The 23183-nt window shown below is 42.6% G+C and overlaps 1 protein-coding gene across 1 annotated transcript; it reads left to right on the forward strand.

Annotated features, from left to right (window-relative positions):
* Positions 1 to 202: 202 nt before the first annotated feature.
* chga (chromogranin A) lies at positions 203 to 15364 on the forward strand. The gene is made up of 9 exons (XM_038968057.1): positions 203 to 248; positions 679 to 728; positions 1938 to 2031; positions 3366 to 3434; positions 3843 to 3935; positions 8833 to 9092; positions 9626 to 9680; positions 13124 to 13605; positions 15281 to 15364. Exons 1-9 carry the CDS (start codon positions 203 to 205, stop codon positions 15362 to 15364), a joined length of 1233 nt encoding a protein of 410 aa, XP_038823985.1.
* The last annotated feature ends 7819 nt before the right edge of the window (positions 15365 to 23183 follow it).

A 23183-nucleotide genomic window follows, 5' to 3' on the forward strand; every position in this document is an offset into this window, starting at 1 on the left:
AAGTTGTTCGTGGTACATTAATGCTTGCGCGAGATAGACCCCTGATACTGAAAAACGCAGCCCGCTTGAAATAACCAGGGCGGCCAAGTTGCACATAGAATGAACCCATAATTTATCGACTCTTTCCACAAACAATCGAAGGGGAACTAACATTCTGAATAAGCTTTTGACGTTTGCTATTCCTGCCCGTTTTATTGCAACGATGATCGCGAGAGGATACTTCATTTTGACAATATTGGTTAATCGCGGTAAGAGAAATTGTATTATGTTGGGATTGACTAATATTTATTCAAGTTATAGCTGTGATTCCACTAAAGTTAGCGGGTTGTGAAGCTGCGGGAATGTCTGTTGTCATTTGGTCTAGCACCAAGGACAGCGGCAAGCGCACCCGAATCCTTTTCGGATGGGCGCTATCGGCGATCTGTACATATAGGCCTATACGCTTGGCCACAGAAGTGCATTCTCAATTAATAAGAAGTCGATATTTTTCATGGGAAATATGTCTGCCCTCGTCCCAACTGTAGGCTATAAAATTGACCATATATTTAGCTGAAAATGTTGTGGAATAACGTATCCTAAACTAAAGACGACAATGTACCTATTGATTGGTAGAGCTAAACCTAATAACTATGCGAGACATGACGTTTTCGTTAATCATATTTTTCTTTCCCCACGTAGTTCTCTCATTGCCCGTGACTCCAACTTACCTTGAGAAAGAGGATGTCGAGGTAAGAATCCTTTTCAACGAATAGCTTAATGATATTGTCAGCTTTATGTTACATTTTGTGTATGGTGTTTGTAATCAGGGCCAGACTGGCAGCCATCTGGCATTTTTTTGGGCAAATGCCAGATGGGCTGGTCATTTTTTTGCCCAGTGGGCCTGTCTAACCTTTTTTTTCTGCTCAAAATGATCATTATCTACCTAATAATGGGGCCTCAAGGAATAAAATGGTCCGGTGTGTGGGCCTTGAAGACAAAAATGGTCCGGTGGGTTAGAAATGGCAGAGCCGATTTCTGGTCTCAGTCCACCCCTGTTTGTATCAACAACACTTTGCTTGATACGTTTCAGGACTAGGGTTGCAAAGGGAGGGTATGTTTCTCATAACTTTCAAAGTTTATCAGTAAACTACCAGAATTTTGGTAACTTTCAACTTTCATTCTTCGTGCGTCATGTCCAAATAATACAAAAGTATAAAAAAATATATATTGTGAAGCTCAACAAAGCCACTTATAGATGATTTGAACATGATGTACGAAAAATTAGAATATCAGTTCCATACCTTGAATGGGATTTGTACATATCATTTTTCACGCATCACCAAACAAAAAATCTGTGAAGCTACAGTCTCTCATGCAACACAATGATAATGTTCTACGCACAAGAATATCAGGGTGCTATCTTCATGTACGATAATCTATTTACATATCATTTGCATATTGTACTTACATATCTTATTTACGTATTGTAAATGTACAATAACACAACGACACTGTTATTGCCACGACAGTGAGTAATCGAAATAGAATAATGCATATCCATGTCTCTTTATTTTGTTTACTTTGCAACTGTAATATCTGGGACTACTCTGAAGCCACAGCACACTGCAAAGTCCAGCTATAGACCTGAGACCGTCTTTGGTCTACCAGACTGCAGCCTTCTCTCCCTGGCAATACTTTAATGAGCACATTTGACGTCTGGAGCCTAACACCATGACGGGAGGTCTGATTGTCTCTCCATTGCTACCGTGGCATCCAGTCTTTCCCCTAGTTTATTTTACAGGTGGGGCGACAAGATTCAAAGCCAACATTGTTAATATAATCCATTAAATAGAAGATCATTTTTGTAGGCGGATGGTCCTGGCCCGCCTATACGGGGAAGGGGAAAACGCTGATGCCATGTTTATCCGTTGACCGTGTGTCCGCTCTGCCCCCCTCAGGTGATGAAATGCATCGTGGAGGTTCTCGCTGATGTGCTCTCGAAGCCACACCGTTTGGCTGTCAGTCAGGAGTGCCTGAACATACTAAGGACAGGTAAACCACTCCCAGGGACCTGTGCTCCAGATATACACGTTTAGGTACAGATCTAGGATCAGCTCACACTCCCTAACTTAATAACCACAACTCCATTAACAGAGAAAAATGCAAAAATCACCTTAGATCAGTGTCTAGAGACATACCTTTTCTGGTATTTCAAAGGTGTCACTGTCACTCACTGTCACCAATTGTGACCTAATGCAAGTTAATATTTGCTTTCATTTTCACCATGGATGCACATGACTCAGGAAAGTCCGAAATGGCACCTAATCCCTACATATTGCACTATGCAGTGCACTACATTTGACCAGGGCCCATAGGGCTTTGGTCATAAGTAAGGCACGATATAAGGAATAGAGTGCCATTTGCGACACAGGTCTGAGCTCTCCATAAGTGCACTCGGCAGAGCAGTCGGGGCTATTCAATTACAGCCATTGTGTTACCTTGACGCTGTCCTTGTTGAGAAAAATCTTTCAGGGCATTACTCATTACTGGCTATTGTTACCAGGATGGGGCTGCGGTTGGGAAATGAAACCCCTCAATAGAGAGAGAGAGAGAGAGAGAGATGCTCCGAATACAGTGAAATGCTTACTAACAAGCCTTTAACCAACAGTAAAATAACAATAGCGAGGCTATATACAGTGGGTGCCGGTACAGAGTCAATGTGCGGGGGCACCGGTTAGTCGAGGTAATATGTACAGAGGAGAGGGAAAAGAAAAATAAGGGGCACTAAAAAGAGAGAACAAAGAGGGAGACATACAGTATAGATGGGCAGGGAGGGAAATACAATGGAGAAAGGATTACTTAGTAGTAAGATCAGACAGAGAAGAGAAACAGCAAGAGAAATGTGTTTACCATAAAGAGATGGATTTTAGAGAGGGAGAAAGGGGAAGACCAAGAGGGAGAGAAAGAAAGAACGAAGGAAAGAGTGACCCTGAAGAAAGACAGAGTAAGCAGTAGTTCTCTTGAATGCCGGCCTCATTCTGTACACTCTTTCTGGGTCAGCAGAAAGGGAAAAGCTCTGTGATGCTGTAATTCACTGGAAACCACTCTTTGGGCCAAAATGATTAATTTGGATTTCTGCTTTGGAGGCAATACATTTCAGGGTAATTAATTTTTAGAGATGGGAGCAAATGTGCTGAGTTGTCACGAACAACCAAAGGGGAGAAATATACCTGTACATTTGCGCAGGGACATTGCTGGCTTGCTTGGACAATTAAAGTATTTATGCGTTGGTGAATGACCAGGTCTCCCTAGTAAAATAGGTTTTCTGACCTCAATGTGATTTCTGGGGGATAAATAAAGGTTACAAAAAATGGTTTCCTTTGCAGATGAAAGGCTTGTGTCAATCCTCCGCCACCGCAACTTCCTCAAGGAGCTGCAGGACATTGCCGTTGAAGGTGAGGTATTGACTGACTTTCACTGTGGCGGGTGATACAAGGCAACCCTATCAGGAAGTGACATCATCTTTGAGTGATGTCACACAACTGTTGTGATGTAATCAGAATTTCACTTTGTTGTGTTCATCTTAGATTTGATTGGGTTTCTTGTTCCCTTTCACATAAATGGTTTTCAGCATGAAGTAAATCGTTTTTAGTGTTTATTCTCTTGATTGTTTTTAATTTAGTTTGTCAATCATGTAAACAGCCACAATAATAATAATAATAAAATAGCTATTTCTAAAACCCAAGACACTTTACAATAAGCAATCATAAGTGTATTTTAGGGGATGTATTGTAAGTATATGTCAAAATAAATTAGTCTAAATATTTGCAGTCACAACTCCTCATCTCCCCTCCAAATGACAGGAGCCAATGAGAGAGCTCAGCAGCATGTTGACATCACGGCAGATCATGTGACTAAGAAACCACAGGGTCCTCAGGGTATAGATGAGGCTGCAGGTGAGTCCCACTAGCACACATCCTCAGTAAAATTGCCATATGACAGCATTGCCTCATGATGACTGAAAATCCAAATCCCTGTCAAGTTTGCCATTTTACTGTCAAGTTGTGATATTGTGACAGTCTCTATGTGCAGGGCTGGCCCTAACCTTTTGGTCGATCTATAAAGTGGAATTTAGCTGCCGCCCCCCCACCTCGCAGAAAATAGTGGCCCCCCCTCTTGACTGAGAAGTGAAAAAATGTAAGGTTTAGGGTTAATTTCCTGCAATTCTACAGATTTTGCCATGGGGCAGAGATATTTTTTTTAGCAGTTTTGAAGCAAATTTCATGACTTAATATGATATGAGTGCGAGTGACTAACAAAATCAATGTGGGCCCCCTGGAGGTCAGGTCCCCTGGGCACGTGCCCTGCATGCCCAGTCGGTAATTCCACCATGATTACTATACATTTAGGTAGCTAATTTACCAATCAAAAAAATGTTAGCTGACAAGGGATAATTGAGTGACTGTCAGTGACTGACATAAGAGAGAAACTGCTGATGCACAAATTGCACCTTGTGTATTCTACTATTCTAACTCTCAACAGTAAGTTGAGACCCGGACTGAGTTCCTAAAACAAAAATTGGGGATCAGGGACCCCATGGTCGCCTCTTAGCAGTCTCTTATGTCCCTTATGCTTAGGCCGTGTGTGTGTGTGTGTGTGTGTGTGTGTGTGTGTGTGTGTGTGTGTGTGTGTGTGTGTGTGTGTGTGTGTGTGTGTGTGTGTGTGTGTGTGTGTGTGTGTGTGTGTGTGTGTGTGTGTGTGTGTGTGACTATGAAATCGATAAATCTCTTCGTTTTTGTTGTGCAATGTTCTGGGACGTTGTGTCAGCTAAGCAGGTCTGACCACAGTGCTGTGTGGAGTGGATGGCATCTGGGAGAAGGGAGCTGCTGGTACACACACAGGCTCTAAAGGTTCTGATAGACAGAATTGGGACAGGGAGCATCTCTTTCTCTCTCTCACTATCTCTCGCTGCCCATGTCTTTTCCAATGGCTGTCAGTTAACCTCTGTGTCTCTCTGTCTCTCTCATTCTCTGGGTGCCAGTTCCACAGGTGTAAACCCCATAGACTTAAAAGGGATTGTTCAGCAAGACAAAGTTCACAAACGTTGGCTAACTTTAGTCAAATTGTTTAACTTTAGCAGTTACTAGGTAACATGTTTGTGATGAGATTTCATCCATCAAACTTTCCAGATGGTTGGAATATGTATGTACGGTCTTGGTGGGAACAATGTCGTCAATGCACTTATTGATGAAGCCGGTGACGGAGGTGGTATACTCCTCAATGCCAATGGAGGAATCCCGGAACATATTCCAGTCTGTACTAGCAAAACAGTCCTGTAGCTTAGCATCTGCGTCATCTGACCACTTCCGTATTGAGCAAGTCAATGGTACTTCCTGCTTTAGTTTTTGCTTGTAAGCAGGAATCAGGAGGACAGAATTATGGTTAGATTTGCCAAATGAGGGCAAGGGAGAGCTTTGTATGTGTCTCTGTGTGTAGTAAAGGTGGTCTAGAGTTTTTTTTCTTCTGGTTGCACATGTGACATGCTGATAGAAATGAGGTAAAACAGGATTTAAGTTTGTCTGCATTAAAGTCCCTGGCCACAAGGAGCGCCACTTCTGGATGAGCATTTTCTTGTTTTCTTATGACCTTATACAGCTCGTTGAGTGCGGTCTTAGTGCCAGCATCGGTTTGTGGTGGTAAATAGATGTCTACGAATAATATAGATGAGAACTCTCTTGGTAGATAGTGTGGTCTACAGCTTATCATAAGGTACTCTACCTCAGGCGAGCAATACCTCGAGACTTCTTTAGTATTAGACATTGCGCACCAGCTGTTATTGACAAATAGACACACACCCCCACCCCTCGTCTTACCAGACGTAGCTGCTCTGTCCTGCCAATGCACGGAAAACCCAGCCAGCTTTATATTACCCGTGTCGTTGTTCAGCCACGATTCGGTGAAACATAAGATATTACCGTTTTTCATGTCCTGTTGGTAGGTAGTCTTGATCGTAGATCATCCAGTTTATTTTTCAATGATTGCACATTGGCCAATAGGACGGATGGTAGTGGCATTTGCTTCAAAAGTAGTTAATCAATCAAATATATTTATAAAGCCCTTTTTACATCAGCAGATGTCACAAAGTGCTTATACGGAAAACCAGCCTAAAACCCCAAAGAGCAAGCAATGCAGATGTAGAAGCATGTGGCTAGGGCAAACTCCATAGAAATGGCAGAAACCTAGGAAGAAACCTAGAGAGAAACAAGGCTCTGAGAGGTGGCCAGTCCTCTTCTGGCTGTGCTGGGTGGAGATTATAAGAGTACATGACCATTAAAGTCAGATCGTTCTTCAAGATGTTCAAACATTCATAGATGACCAGCAGGGCCAAATAATAATTACAGTGGTTGTAGAGGGTGCAACATGTCAGCTAGGAGTAAATGTCAGTTGGCTTTTCATAGCTGAGCATTCAGAGGTTGAGACAGCAGGTGCGGTAGAGAGGGGGAGAGAGAGAGAGATACAGACCCTGTTTATAGACAAAGATGCAGTTCAATTCTGGACAAGCCAAGAGGCACACTATGAAATTGATACTTCCCTTATTTTTGTTGTGCAATGTTCTGGGACATTGTGTCAGCTAAGCAGGTCTGACCACAGTGCTGTGTGGAGTGGATGGCATCTGGGAGAAGGGAGCTGTTGGTACACACACAGGCTCCAAAGGTTCTGATAGACAGAATTGGGACAGGGAGTCTCTGTCTTTCTCTCTCTTCTCTAAACCCCATAGAATTAAAAAGGATTGTTCAGCAAGACAAAGTTCACAAACGTTGGCTAACTTTAGTCAAACTGTTTAACTTTAGCAGTTACTAGGTAACATGTTTGTGATAAGATTTCATCCATCAAACTGTCCAGATGGTATATCCAACATGGCCCAGTGCCCACACACATGAGAGGTTTGTTCTTCTACAGGCACATTTAAGCATGAACACTGCCTAACAACTAAGCTCAGCAACCCAGAACTACTACGTCTGTCTACGAGAGATTACCTAACAACACAAGAGTGAGGATATGATTAATCATCATGCTGATTTTTTTTTTCTTCATGTGAGAAAAGAAAGTTCTTTGATTCTGCCTAATTTGGTATTCTAGCACATCCTTGTGGAGGTATTATCATAGAGATACAATATACTGTGTTCTGTTTAATTCTGTAGGCCTTATGCACCACATGGTAAGTAAGCTTAGGTGACTTGAAATGATCTGAACCCGTATTTACAAAGCTCTGAACTAGGATCAGGTCCCCCATGTCCATACAATCTTAATCATTATGATCTTAAAGGGAAAACTGATCCTAGATCAGCACTCCAACTCTGAGACACTTTATGAAAACGGGCCTTGATGCACCATGTCATGACAGCACTAGGACTTATTTATGGCTCGTTGCCATAGGTTGCATTAAGGTAAGTGACAAGGTTTACTCATTATTCAATTTGCATTTCCAATTTAATTTCGGCAGCTCCCATAGTATATTCACTGTCCGTTTTAGTTCTGCTGATGTCAGGATAAGTAAGTACACAGTGGATTCGCCTCTTGGCCATCAGTCAAAGTGCACATTTACATTTTGATTGGCCGCTGCTTTAAAGTCGGCCACTTGTGCATGCTGTCCGATCGTACGTCGGGATGGAAAGGCAAAGGTGAGTGCCAAATGGCACCCTTTCCCATAGTCAAGAATACATATTTCGTACTAGATATGAAAAGCACCCTATTTTGTACTACATATGAAATAGGGTTTCATTTGGGACATATGGCTGTGTCTGAAGCCATTTGCCACACGTGACCGTCAAACTTTGCGTCTTTCTGTTGTCGCTATGACATATTTCTAAACTATGAAAGAGAAAATTTCTGCACATTCTGTGACATCAGAGGATGTGGCCACCTTCCTCTCCTTTTCACATTTGAGATTAATCATGACTATTCAGATCGAAATATAGTGTATAGAACAGATGTGATTGTCGGTTAGGTAGAATAGGGAATTGTTTCCGCTCTATTCATAAAATGTCTATATGCAACGTTCAGAACGGTTCACTTCACACCCTTGTGGCGCCTTGCTAACTGCACTTCCTGCTGGGAAGTGAAGTCAATCTATTGTCCATCTAAATGTAGTCCATCTGTTGGATGGATGTTTGGGCAGTGCAATGGATCATTGCTCCCAGTTTCATAATTGAAAGGCAGGCAGGGAGATCCCTGTGCTCTGCTTTTAATTCCTTATCCTTATCCTTATCCACACTCTTAACACTAGGGCCGGGATTCAATACGAGGCGCGTTTTAGCACACAGTATAATATAACACAAAGGCCACAAAGGACAAAGGTTTTTGTATCAACATTTTAGCTTGATATAATAAACAAATGTCTTTACAGGGTTAAATATTAGTTTCTAGAACACAGCATGTGCTTCAAAAGTAGCTATCAATCATTCAAATCGTTTTTACATCAGCAGATGTTACAAAGTGCTTATACAGAAACCCAGCCGAAAACCCCAAAGAGCAAGCTATGCAGATGTAGAAGCACAGTGGCTAGAAAAATAATTATACTGTTATTTGGATTGTAGTTTGGATTCTTTCTGATATTTATTGTTTTTTCTTGAGTTATTTTTACTATTACTAATGTTTGACATTCTACTGCAATTTTAAGGAGCTGGCAACTAAAGCATTTCACTGCACCCATTATAACATCTGCTAAACTGTGTTTTCAACTAATAAACGTTGATTTGATTTACAACTTCATTGAATGTCTTTTTGTGCCTTGACAAAATCATTTACCCCCCATTGATGAGAAATGGTATCTCTGTTTCATCTCCTTCATAGATCGATCGATGTTGGCTGCTCTGGGGGGCCCCGGCGAGAGGTCTATCCTGTCCCAGAAGAGTGGGACCGGAGGAGAGGGAGAAGGGGAGGGTGAAGGAGAGGCGGAGAACAGTGCGGAGAGGGACGGAGAGTCATCCCGTGAGAGGAACGAGATCATCAGAAAAGGCGAAGAGAAGAAGCGAGAAAAGGACGAGACCCCTGACAACCGTATCTCAGATGCCATGAACAAGGAGGGGAAAGAGGAGGAAGAGGATGTGGATGTGATTGAAAAGAAAGAAGAAGAAGAAGGGGATGAGAAGGAAAAGGAGGAGGATGAGGAGAAGCGTGCGAGCTCAAGAGAAGACGGCGAGGAGGCTAAAACGGAGGGAGGAAACGTGCCTCTGGATAAGAAAGGTAAGAACTGCTGCCCAGAGTACATTGACGGTGACATTACAGACACTGGTCTTCAGGCCTTCACATGTCGACTAAATGGACATCTCTTGACTACACCACAGTGGAGTAGGGTAAAGTTGACCCTAAAAGCTGATCTTGGGTCAGTTTTGCATGTTAACCCACTAAAGGTAAATGTTAAGATTGGCGGTTGGGGTGGTGTGAGTTGATCTGTACCTAGAGGAAACTTCCCCCCGAAGCGAATTGAGTACTCGCGCTGTAATGAACCATATGATTGGCCAATTAGACATATATATTGAATGTCCTACATGGCTATTGTTCACAGTTGAACCCAAGAAAAGAAGAGGGTGGCAAAGACACTTCTAAAAACCCAGACATCTCTAGTCTACCCGCTTCTCACTAGCTACCTTCATTGGTATCTGGTAGCTATGCAGGCTGCGAGCAGGTACCATCATCTTGTAAGTGCACTTGCAAGCTTTGAAGTGAGCATGAAAGTGGCTGCAGTTAGCTTCCCTCTCGACTACACTTCACTAGTACACTACACCCGGAGGAGGATTAACTATGATGATGAGGTGTCATAAAGATTAAATAGTGGACCGCTATAGCTAAGTGCCAAATCAATCCATTAGATAAACACTGTTCTCTGGGGTACTGAGGTCAGTCAGGCAGAGAGAGCAGGATCAGGAGGGAGGCATTGTTAGTGTGTGTGTGTGTGTGTACGAGAGACACACACACAAACACAAAGAGAAATCAAATATAAGAGAATAGAACGAGAGACGCACTGCAGTGAGAGAAAGAATGCAGGGAGGGAGGGAAGAGAAAAAGAGGTGGAGACTGGTGGTGAGACTGTGACCATGCACTGCGGGAGCAGATGATGGATAGGAACGGCTCCATCTATCTGATGAGTTTGAGTGCTCCCCGCACAGCGGCCCGGTTTGATTAGATAATGGATACTGGAACATTACCAACAAGACAGAGCACTTGGACAGCAGGGTTGCCTCCCAAATGACACCATGTTCCCTATTCCCTATATAGTGCACTACTTTTGACCAGGATCTATAGGGCTCTGGTCAAAAGTAGTGCACTATATAGGGAATGGGTGCCATTTGGAATACAGCCCATGGCTACGGATTGGCTGCACGCCCCTGGAATTCAAATCTAAACGCTAGATTTAGGCCAAGGAAAGAAATGAAAATATAATCATAAGCGGCGAGCAAGCATGTGAACTAGGCCATATTTTGTTTTTGTATACTTTATTTCTAGATTTTTAGGACAGAGAGACATCCCCAGTCCTTCAACCACCAACTGGCTATTTCTAAGGTTGAGGCTAGGACAAGGTTCTAGCATGACCAGCAAGTCCCAGTGACTATTCAACTGAGCATAAGGTCACTCCAAGGGACGGTACAATATGATCTCAGTACCTCCATAGGTTGTATGCAGGGAAGGAGGCTCTGTAAGGGCTGTAACCAAATGCAGAGGTGTCATGCCCATAGGGGACACAGGGGCACGTGCCCCCTAACCCTAATCCCTACCCTACCCTACCCTAACCTTAACCATATCCATAAACCTTAACCACTTTAATAGGGGGTAGGGACGTCCCAAGGATCCCAGAAAGCACAGACCCCTTCAGATGTGTCATGTTTAAAAAACTAAATATAGATTTTTAAAAAACAACATTTTTGTTGTTGTTTCTCTGTAATACTACGAGACACTTAGCCACTTTATGAAGTTTGCTTTAGCTAGCCCAGATAGGTTCCTAATCTCCCAAACTCATAACTAGCTACCAATAAACCATTTCAGGCAATCAAGTTAGAGTAGCTAGTTTGGTAGATTTTAGAAAAGCAAGCAATTACTAATGTACTGAATAAGATTCACATTCCTTTCAATCTTTTACCCGGATTGAGGCAGAGATGCAAAAAATAATATTTATTTTCTCAAAAAATAACCACCTGACTGGAGGATACAGACAAGTCAAGAAGTATGCTTGGATATAACGAAATGTATTTATGACATAGAATTAAGCATAATGATTATGGCTCTAGATTGCAGGAAAAAAGCTGTTTCAGGTGTTTGAAGAATTCTCAAACTTCCTGATGGACCACTCCCGTAACATCCTCATGTACTTTGTGCCCCCTCGGGTTTTTGGGGTGTATGACGCCCTTGACCACGTGTCCATAATTTAGAAAGGTGGAGCATGAGGGAAATGTAAAAGTCAGAGATCTGCTCAGCCAACTGGCAGCAGAAGATTTCATTAAGAAGAGTGGAATCCTGTTGAGGGTGGATAATACTGTTTAGAGAGTGAGGAGAGAGGGAGAGAAGGGAGGAGAGAGAGAAAGAGATGATGTTCCTTTCTTTGGAGAGCGGTGGTAGCCTCAAGGATAGATATAGCAGGCTAGTAACAAAAGGGTTCGAATCCTAGGTCTGATAAGGTGAATCTGACGTGAGTGAGCAGGCAACCGATATCACAGCTGCCACTTTCTGCCGTTGTGCCCTTGTGCAAGGCACAAACTGCTCTAGGGGTGATGCTTTGAGCTGACCCTGTGCTGCTCCCGGTCTGTTGTGCATATGTATGAGTGAGTGAGGGAGTGGTATGTCTGGTTTGATACTCTGTCAAGAAACAATGAAAAATGTCCATGCAAATGGATGAATAAAGATACACTACATGACCAAAAGTATGTGGACATCTGCTCATCGAACATCTCATTCCAAAATCATGGGCATTAACATGGAATTGCCCCCCCCCCCCCCCCTTGCTACTATAACAGCCTACACTCTTTTGGGAAAGCTTCTCACTAGATGTTGGAACATTGCTGTAAGGACCTGCTTCCATTCAGCCACAAGAGCATTAGTGAGCTCAGGCACTGATGTTGGGCTATTAGGCCTGGCTCGCAATCAGCGTTCCAATTAATCCAAAAGGTTTTCGATGGGTTTGAGGTCAGGGCTCTGTGCAGGCCAGTTAACTTCCTCCACACCGATATCAACATATAATTTCTGCATGGACCTCACTTTGTGCACGGGGGCATTGTCATGGTGAAACAGGAAAGGGCCTTCCCCAAACTGTTGCCACAAAGTTGGAAGCACAGAATCGTCTAGAATGTCATTTTATGCTGTACCGTTAAAATTTCCCTTCATTGGAACTAAGGGGCCCGAACCATGAACAACAGCCCCAGACCATTCTTCCTCCTCCACCAAACTTTATAGTTGGCACTATGTATTCGGGCAGGCAACGTTCTCCTGGAATCTGCCAAATCCAGATTTGTCCGTCGGACTGCCAGATGGTGAAGCGTGATTCATCACTCCAGAGAACGTGTTTCCACTGCTCCAGAGTCCAATGGTGGCGAGCTCCAGTCGACACTTGGCATTGCGCATGGTGATCTTAGGCTTGTGTTCGGCTGCTCTGTCATGGAAACCCATTTCATGAAGCTCCCAACGAACAGTTGCTGACAATGCTTCAAGAGGCAGTTTGGAACTCGGTAGTGAGTGTTGCAACCGAGGACAGACAAGTTTTACGCGCTACTCGCTTTAGCACTCGGCTGTCCCGTTCTGTGAGCTTGTGTGGCCTACCACTTCGCGGCTGAGCCATTGTTGATCCTAGACGTTTCCACTTCACAATAACAGCAAATACAATTCACTGGGGCAGCTCTAGCAAGGCAGAAATTTGACAAACTGACTTGTTGGAAATGTGGCATCCTATGACAGTGCCACGTTGATAGTCATTGAGCTCTTTAATGAGGCCATTCTACTGCCAATGTTTGTCTATGGAGATTGCATGTCTGTGTGCTCAATTTTATACACCTGTCAGCAACGAATGTGGCTGAAATAGCCAAAGCCACTAATTTGAAGGGGTGTCCACATACTTTTGTATATATAGTGTATATTCTATAATTTTTTATCTACACAGGGGCAGAGTCTGGTGAGGTGACAGATGCACCAGAAGATAAATCTGAGGAGAAGAAATCTGCAGAGGAAAATGAAGAGGAGGTAGAGGAGAAGAGGTCTGCATTGCCTCTGCAAGACAGTGCCGAGGCAAAGAAGGAGTGGGAGGAGGAAGAGGAGGAGGAGGATGAGGGGGAGGTGAAACGCGAGGTCGCCGGTGTGAATCACTGGAGCAGAATGAGTGAGCTAGCCCGGAGTTTGCAAACAAAGAAGAGAGCGGGAGAGGAAGAAAAGTTGCAGGAAGTGAAGTCACTGGAGGTCGGAGGTCAACATGAAGTGCCCCATCACTCCAAGGAGGTGGTGGAAGAGGAAGTGGAGGAGAAGAGGAAGGTGGGAGAGGCACGGAAGAGCCCCGAAGTGAAGGAGCTCCAGATGATGGCACGCAGGGAACCGCAGGAGAGGAGAGAGGGAGAGGAGGAAGAAGGGAGCACCAGCAGGAAGACTGAGGTACATTTCCCCCAATTATTAAAATTGGATGAACTATCCCCAAATCCAATGAAATGCAATGGTACCTGGCTATATTAGCATTCTCGCTTAATCCCCTATCAGGAACCACCTCGAGAGGTGCACATTTTTGTTCTTGCCCTGCACTGTTGATTCAACTCGTCAACAAATCAACTAATCACCATGCCATGGATTAGTTGAATCAGGAGCCATATGTATCAAGCGTGTCAAGAGTAGGCGTGCTGATCGAGGATCAGGCCTCCCTTGTCCATGTAATCTTAATCATTGGGCTCTAAAAGGCAAAATTCTATAACATCACTCCTACTCTTAGACGCATGATACATAAGGCCCCTGATGTGTAACTGCTGGGCTACACTGAGAATGCATCGAGAAGAAACCCTGAACTAAACAAGAAACACAACACTCGGTGCTCTGAGAGCCTACCCACTGGGCACACACTGGTTGAATCAACGTTGTTTCCACGTCATTTCAATGAAAGGACTTTGAACCAACGTGTAATAGACGTTGAATTGACATCTGTGCTCAGTGGGTAGGTTCACTACCCACCTCACATCTAATGCTGTATTCTCTTCAGTCTACTGTAGTCCACTTTCATATGACACATCACAGTGCATCACTTGAATAGGCTAACAACACAGTTGACATTTGTCTGTCCTTTTGTCACGGTACGCTAGGCTGTCGTTGTCCACTTCATTAAACTCATCCTGTAGAGGAGCCGCTCGGTAGAACGCTGTGTAATGTGTTGGCCCCTGAGGCTTTTTCACACCTTCTTGGCAGATTCAACTTGGTTGTATTAATATTAGTGCACATCGTAGCAAAACTTTTTGCAACCAAAATAAAAAATGTACGTTTCTTATTGGACAAGTTAAGGTAGTCCCTCCCCATTTTGTCTGTTTACTTCTTAGTGAATATGACTGTGGCATACAGCAGTGCAACACCAATTAGAGTCCCTCACTTGTCTAAAAGTAGGAAAAGTGTGCTGGTTCCACCTCAGGAGCCTCTACTACTAACTACAGCAATCGGAACACGCTGGATGGATGGTTCATCCACAGGGCTTTTTGCCGCCTGTGGGCTCTCATATGGGAACACACATATGCACACACACATGCCTATGCAGGTAAGTTTTGGCACAGATACTGGTAAACAAAAATGCCTTGGTTGGCACACGCACACACACGTTGTCCACACAGATATAGCCTCTTAGAGAACGACACATGGCACTCTGGGTAGAGTTGTTTTAAGTGCACTCAGAAGAGGGTAACATTGGGTAATATTGAGTAATGACCTCCTCCCTTCACTCCCTCCTTTCCCTTTCTTATCATCACCCTTTGTCATTCCTCTCCCTCTTCTAATCTCTACTTCTCTCTCTCATCTCGCTCTTTCACCTCCCTCTTTTCTGTCTGTCTCGTTTCTATCTTCCACTGTTTGCCCATGTTATTCTTTCTTTTCCTCTATTTATCCATTTCTCTGTCTCCCTCCGTTTCTTTATTTCCATTCTATTATTCCCCCTCCTTGTTTTTGACTGATTATTTTCACCCGCTCTCTTCCCTCACCGCATCCCTCTCTTGCTTCCTCTGCCCTCTTCATTTCTCTCTCTATCCATCCCTCAATCTCCTCTCCATCTCTCTTCCCTGTCTCCCTCTATCCATATCTGTAGGACCCAGAGATTGAGAGTCTGGCGGCCATCGAGTCGGAGCTGGAGAGCGTTGCTCAGAAACTCCACGAGCTGAGACGAGGTTGAGATGAGGCTGAGACGACGACGACAACCGCACCTTCCTCCTCTTCCTCCTCCTTAACAGCCAGACCAGAGTTGTGAATTTGAGACGGAGTCCTCCATCTCTCTCGCTCTCTCTCTCTTTTCTATCGAGAGAATACCGGTGTCCGGTCCAGCCTCTTACGACGAGGCTCTTATGGTCATCAGCCCCTCGGACACAGAAAGGACAGCAACTCCCTATGCCTTGAATCCCCACTCTGTCTCTCTCTCCCTGCTTCAGCTTGATAATAGCCAGCTTTTCATTTGATTTTGACACTGTGCAACCACTTATGTGAAAAATGAAGGCTGATCTAATTGTTATTGTTACCATGCTAAAATAGACGGGGTTGTAGCTACAAGTTTATGTATACGTGTACATGTCAAAGATTCTATGGAGTATTTATAGGATGTTGTACTTGATTTTTATGGCTGTAACTCTAATTATTGAAAAGCCAATGCAATAACTGGACATTTTTAATGAATGACTTGACTATGATTAAATGCTGTATGGAATTTATCTAAGAATACAAATAAATTAGATAGCGTCATCTGGAGATCTTTATGCGTGTGATTCATAATGTCTGCACTGTTAGAGCCTCAATATTCCACATTCTTATTTATTTTAATTCAGTAGGGAGGAAATAATTAGAGAATGACGTCATTGTTTTGATCTCAAAACAATCTCTAAGTCTGAAGCGTTGATTGCTTTATCCTCAGTGTATTAGGGTAAGTAAGATCCTACATTTTGTGTAAATGTCCCATTGATAAAGTATTTTATTTAACCCAAAAGTGTGTGAGTTATGTGTGCATATCTTAAGTTCGGATTCAGCCTTTCAACACATTCATCATAAAACTTCATTGCCACAGTCAATTTAGGAAACACTGATTTTGAAAACCCATTTAATTTATTTTAAAGAATTCACCATATTGCTTATGCCTATAAGATCCTTTTAGATATACACATAATGGCCATATTCCTGGGTGACTACATTGCAGATGCCTGCCAGATCTCAGAATGCCTGGATAGGTGTTTAACATAGCAGCTAACCACATCATATGATACAGCAATCTGATGCCAGACTGAACAGTCAAGGACGTGGCACGCAACTATTGGTTGATGCAATATCTGCTATGTAGTCGACCTGGAACAACACCATATATGTACAATTGAAGTCAGAAGTTTACATACACTTAGGTTGGAGTCATTAAAACTCGTTTTTCAACCACTCCACAAATTTCTTGTTAACAAACTATAGTTATGGCAAGTCGGTTAGGACATCTACTTTGTGCATGACACAAGTCATTTTTCCAACAATTGTTTACAGACAGATCATTTCACTTTTAACTCACTGTATCACAATTCCAGTGGGTCAGAAGTTTACATACACTAAGTTGACTGTGCCTTAAAACAGCTTGGAAAATTCCAGAAAATTATGTCATGGCTTAAAAAGCTTCTGATAGGCTAATTGACATAATTTGAGTCAATTGGAGGTGTACCTGTGGATGTATTTCAAGGCCTACCTTCTCAGTGCCTCTTTGCTTGACATCATGGGAAAATCTAAAGAAATCAGCCAAGATCTCAGAAGAAAAATTGTAGACCTCCACAAGTCTGGTTCATCCTTGGGAGCTATTTCCAAACGCCTGAAGGTACCACGTTCATTTGTACAAACAATAGTATGCAAGTATAAACATCATGGGACCACACAGCCGTCATACCACTCAGGAAGGAGACACGTTCTGTCTGCTAGAGATGAATGTGCTTTGGTGTGAAAAGTGCAAATCAATTCCAGAACAGCAAATGACCTTGTGAAGATGATGGAGGAAACAGGTACAAAAGTATCTATATCCACAGTTAAACGAGTCCTATATACATACATACATATACACACAGACACATATACACAACTCACACACATACTGTACATACACACAGACTCATATATACACCCACATACATACATATATATACACCCACTTACATGTATATATATATATATATATATATATATATATATACACCCACATATATATACACCCACATACATATATATATATATATATATATATATACACCCACATACATATACACCCACATACATACATATACACACACACACACACACACACACACACACACACACACACACACACACACACACACACACACACACACACACACACACACATATACATACACACACACACACACACATACATATACATACATACATACATATACACACACACATATATACATATACACACATACATATACACACACACATATATACACCCACATACATACATATATACACACACAAATATATATATATACATATATAAAAATACACATATACATACATATATATATACACATATACATACATATATACACATATACATACTCACACATACATATACACACACACATATATACACCCACATACATACATATATACACATACATATATATATACACACACAAATATATATATACATATATAAAAATACACATATACATACATATATATACACATATACATACATATATACACATATACATACATATATATACATACTCACACATATATATACACACACACATATATACATACACACATACATACACACATATATACATATAAACACACATATATATACACATATACATACATATATACACATATACATACATATATATACACCCACATACATATATATATACACACACACACACACACACATATATATATATATATATATATATATATATATATATATATATATATATATACACATACATATATATATATATACACATACATATACACACATATGCCAGCAGCATACCACCCTGCATACCACTGCTGGCTTGCTTCTGAAGCTAAGCAGGGTTGGTCCTGGTCAGTCCCTGGATGGGAGACCAGATGCTGCTGGAAGTGGTGTTGGAGGGCCAGTAGGAGGCACTCTTTCCTCTGGTCTAAAAAATATCCCAATGCCCCAGGGCAGTGATTTGGGACACTGCCCTGTGTAGGGTGCTGTCTTTTGGATGGGATGTTAAACGGGTGTCCTGACTCTCTGAGGTCATTAAAGATCCCATGGCACTTATTGTAAGAGAAGGGGTGTTAACCCCGGTGTCCTGGCTAAAATTCCCAATCTGGCCCTCAAACCATCACGGTCACCTAATAATCCCCAGTTTACAATTGGCTCATTCATCCCCTCTCCCCTGTAACTATTCCCCAGGTTGTTGCTGTAAATGAGAACGTGTTCTCAGTCAACTTACCTGGTAAAATAACGGATAAAATGTATGTATGTATACACACATATATATGCATACATTACATATACTGTATATATATTCACACACATATACACACACGTGCCTAGGGTTAGCGGAGTTTTTATAGAACATTTTTGCAACACCACACTAGGGATACAGTAGTATTGATTAACACAGATGGTGTGAACCTCAACTGTTTATCTCCGTGGGCGGTAAGCAGGAAACATGAATCATCCAAATAGCACACAGTGTGTTTGACAAATGTTCAACTCTAAATCTCCAACACAGTTTTTCTTCTACAACGATTCACAGATATGTTTATATAGATTAATAATATTCAGATGTCCATATATGAAATATGTATAGAGGGAGAGAGGAACAGACAGATGGAGACCGACAAAACTGTTCCCTCATTCACAAAGCACAGTACCTTTATACAATGAGGGTACAAGTTTGCTTCACAGGCATCACCATAGAAACACTAACAAAAGACAATTCAGTGGTTGAAGAAGATGTACAGACAGTATTAGCTACACTGAATCACTGTGCCACACTGCAGAAATCTAGTATTTTAGCAAAAGTGCTGTTGGACTTCACGTTCAATCTTTTATGAGACAGATGGCCTATTCAGCACTGAAGAGCTCATTGACACCATTTTGTTTTGGTCTTCGATCAAGCACTCCCCACTAAGGCGACCAATGACCATTCAGTGTCTATTAAATGGTCCCCTAGACAACTGTGAAGAGGTTGCCTGATTGGAGCGTTTTGGCAAGCGATGGTGGCCTGTGAGGTGAGGCCCCGCCGAAGCAAGGGAGATTGTTGTACATTTCTATTTGAACGTTCTGCTGAGACAAATGTTTTCATGTGCCAAAACAGAACAAAAAAATAACAGAATGGTTACCTGGTGAAGAAGGGTATATAAATAAAATAATGCAATGGGACTCTTGAACTTCAAAGAGTTTGAAGCTGCATCCCAAATGGCACCCTACTGTCTCTTTGGTGAAATATTGTTTTTGTCATAAACATCTAATTGAGCATTTTGCAGTGTACAAATTATCTTAATTATGTTCCGGTCGTCCGACCAGCCATTCAAAAAACAAATCGGCCCGCAGCTAAATCTAGTTGCCTACCCTTGTTCTAAGGCCTAAAAAAACATCTATATTATTTCTCTACAGAACTGTACAGTAACTGCCCATTGTGCAAAAATTGGTTAAATCAATATTGTTTCTATGTCATTTCAACCAAAAAATCAACGTGGAATTTTTTTGGGATTTGCAAAAAAATATTTTTTTCACCCAACTTTTAACCTAAATCCAATGATATGGTGACATTTTTTGTTGATTTCACGTTTCGTTCACATTAGTTGACAATTCAACGTCTGTGCCCAGTAGGTGCTGTGGCTAGATTACAATATCACACTGCAATTTTCTGTGGGGAGATGGCAATATATTCCTGGAATAATGAGAGCTGGTCAGCTAGACAAATGAATAAAGAGAGGGTTTAAAGGAGGATATTGACTGACACACTGCATCCTTGGCCAAGAATGATTGCTGAGCCAACAGTTTGTGTTTGTGTGTGTGTCTCATCTATTTCAGTCTATTCATCTCAACTTACTCTAGGAAACACAGTCTGTTTTGTAAAACAGGGAAATGGACTAAGGTCTATATTCTGGCACAGTCTTACAGTATATTTCCTTGTGTTTTGGAAATGCCTTCTTAAAACCATTACTTGATGAGTTTTTGCACATCTGGAGCCCTGTAGTTCAGCTTATTGGAGATGTGCACATATATTGTTGAAGGAGTTAGCCAACCCATAGCCCACTGAGTATCTTGGTTGTTGCTGCCTCCATCAGGTGAAATTATTTTGTAACCTAAATCTGTACTGTTGTACTATTTTGTAAACTAAATATATTTACTGTACATTGACAACTCTTAAGTTTTGGAAGATACTTGATTATTTGCCATGAAAACAATAAAAACAAAAAGGTGAAAATATAAAATGAGAGAACTGTAAAAAAAAGAGTAATGAGTTGAATAGAATCCAATGACATTATTTGCTTATTCTAACATGTTATTTTTTAGAAAACCTTCGACATCACTGATGTGTGTTTTGTATTGTGTGTTTTGTGTGTATGTTTCATGATGTTGTTGTTGATGACTGATGTATTGAAAAGGTCAACCCTCTGGTGTCTCAACACTGCCACTGTGTGGTATGAACATGGTGAGTCCCCCCCAAAAATAATATACACTGCTCAAAAAAATAAAGGGAACACTTAAACAACACAATGTAACTCCAAGTCAATCACACTTCTGTGAAATCAAACTGTCCACTTAGGAAGCAACACTGATTGACAATACATTTCACATGCTGTTGTGAAAATGGAATAGACAAAAGGTGGAAATTGTAGGCAATTAGCAAGACACCCCCAATAAAGGAGTGGTTCTGCAGGTGGTGACCACAGACCACTTCTCAGTTCCTATGCTTCCTGGCTGATGTTTTGGTCACTTTTGAATGCTGGCGGTGCTTTCACTCTAGTGGTAGCATGAGACGGAGTCTACAACCCACACAAGTGGCTCAGGTAGTGCAGCTCATCCAGGATGGCACATCAATGCGAGCTGTGGCAAGAAGGTTTGCTGTGTCTGTCAGCGTAGTGTCCAGAGCATGGAGGCGCTACCAGGAGACAGGCCAGTACATCAGGAGACGTGGAGGAGGCCGTAGGAGGGCAACAACCCAGCAGCAGGACCGCTACCTCCGCCTTTGTGCAAGGAGGAGCACTGCCAGAGCCCTGCAAAATGACCTCCAGCAGGCCACAAATGTGCATGTGTCTGCTCAAACGGTCAGAAACAGACTCCATGAGGGTGGTATGAGGGCCCGACATCCACAGGTGGGGGTTGTGCTTACAGCCCAACACCGTGCAGGACGTTTGGCATTTGCCAGAGAACACCAAGATTGGCAAATTCACCACTGGCGCCCTGTGCTCTTCACAGATGAAAGCAGGTTCACACTGAGCACATGTGACAGACGTGACAGAGTCTGGAGACGCGGTGGAGAACGTTCTGCTGCCTGCAACATCCTCCAGTATGACCGGTTTGGCGGTGGGTCAGTCATGGTGTGGGGTGGCATTTCTTTGTGGGGCCGCACAGCCCTCCATGTGCTCGCCAGAGGTAGCCTGAATGCCATTAGGTACCGAGATGAGATCCTCAGACCCCTTGTGAGACCATATGCTGACACATGCACATTTGCACAAAGGCGGAGGTAGCGGTCCTGCTGCTGGGTTGTTGCCCTCCTACGGCCTCCTCCACGTCTCCTGATGTACTGGCCTGTCTCCTGGTAACGCCTCCATGCTCTGGACACTACGCTGACAGACACAGCAAACCTTCTTGCCACAGCTCGCATTGATGTGCCATCCTGGATGAGCTGCACTACCTGAGCCACTTGTGTGGGTTGTAGACTCCGTCTCATGCTACCACTAGAGTGAAAGCACCGCCAGCATTCAAAAGTGACCAAAACATCAGCCAGGAAGCATAGGAACTGAGAAGTGGTCTGTGGTCACCACCTGCAGAACCACTCCTTTACATTTACATTTTAGTCATTTAGCAGACGCTCTTATGCAGAGCGACTTACAGTAGAGTGCATACATTTTATTACATTTTACATACTGAGACAAGGATATCCCTACCGGCCAAACCCTCCCTAACCCGGACAACGCTATGCCAATTGTGCGTCGCCCCACGGACCTCCCGGTTGCGACAGAGCCTGGGCGCGAACCCAGCCCAGCCTGGGCGCGAACCCAGAGACTCTGGTGGCGCAGCTAGCACTGCGATGCAGTGCCCTAAACCACTGCGCCACCCGGGAGGACCTTTATTGGGGGTGTCTTGCTAATTGCCTATAATTTCCACCTTTTGTCTATTCCATTTGCACAACAGCATGTGAAATTTATTGTCAATCAGCGTTGCTTCCTAAGTGGACAGTTTGATTTCACAGAAGTGTGATTGACTTGGAGTTACATTGTGTTGTTTAAGTGTTCCCTTTATTTTTTTGAGCAGTGTATTTAGATGAATGGATTATTTTACACCAGTTGAGTAGCCACAATTTCTTTGTAAATACATGTGAAAAAGGCCAGAGCTTGTCCAAACAATTTATTATATTATGGCAAAGTCCATCATACTTTAGCCCGGTAGGTGGTGGTAACGCACCTAATATTGGTTTGCACACTGTCATTAAACCCCAAAAAAGAAGAACTCTCGAGGGGTGTGCTCATATAGTTAATCTGGAGTGCCAGAGTTCGCTCTGGGCGTTCCAAATTCAGAGCATTGTCAGATTGTCCGCTGGTAAATTGAGAGCGTTTCGAGGGTTCAGAGTTCACAATGGAGAGGAGTAGGGTTGATCCGAGTGTTCTGACCTCACAACAGCAGTCAAGTGTTACAGAGTCTAGTTGATAGGTAATCGACTAGCTGGGCTGTTCCCCATACCCTGTATGTTGGGACTTGTACAATACTTGAATATGGCTATTGAACTTGACATTTG

Source organism: Salvelinus namaycush, chromosome 29 (genome assembly GCF_016432855.1).
Source record: "Salvelinus namaycush isolate Seneca chromosome 29, SaNama_1.0, whole genome shotgun sequence".
Taxonomy (NCBI): domain Eukaryota; kingdom Metazoa; phylum Chordata; class Actinopteri; order Salmoniformes; family Salmonidae; genus Salvelinus; species Salvelinus namaycush.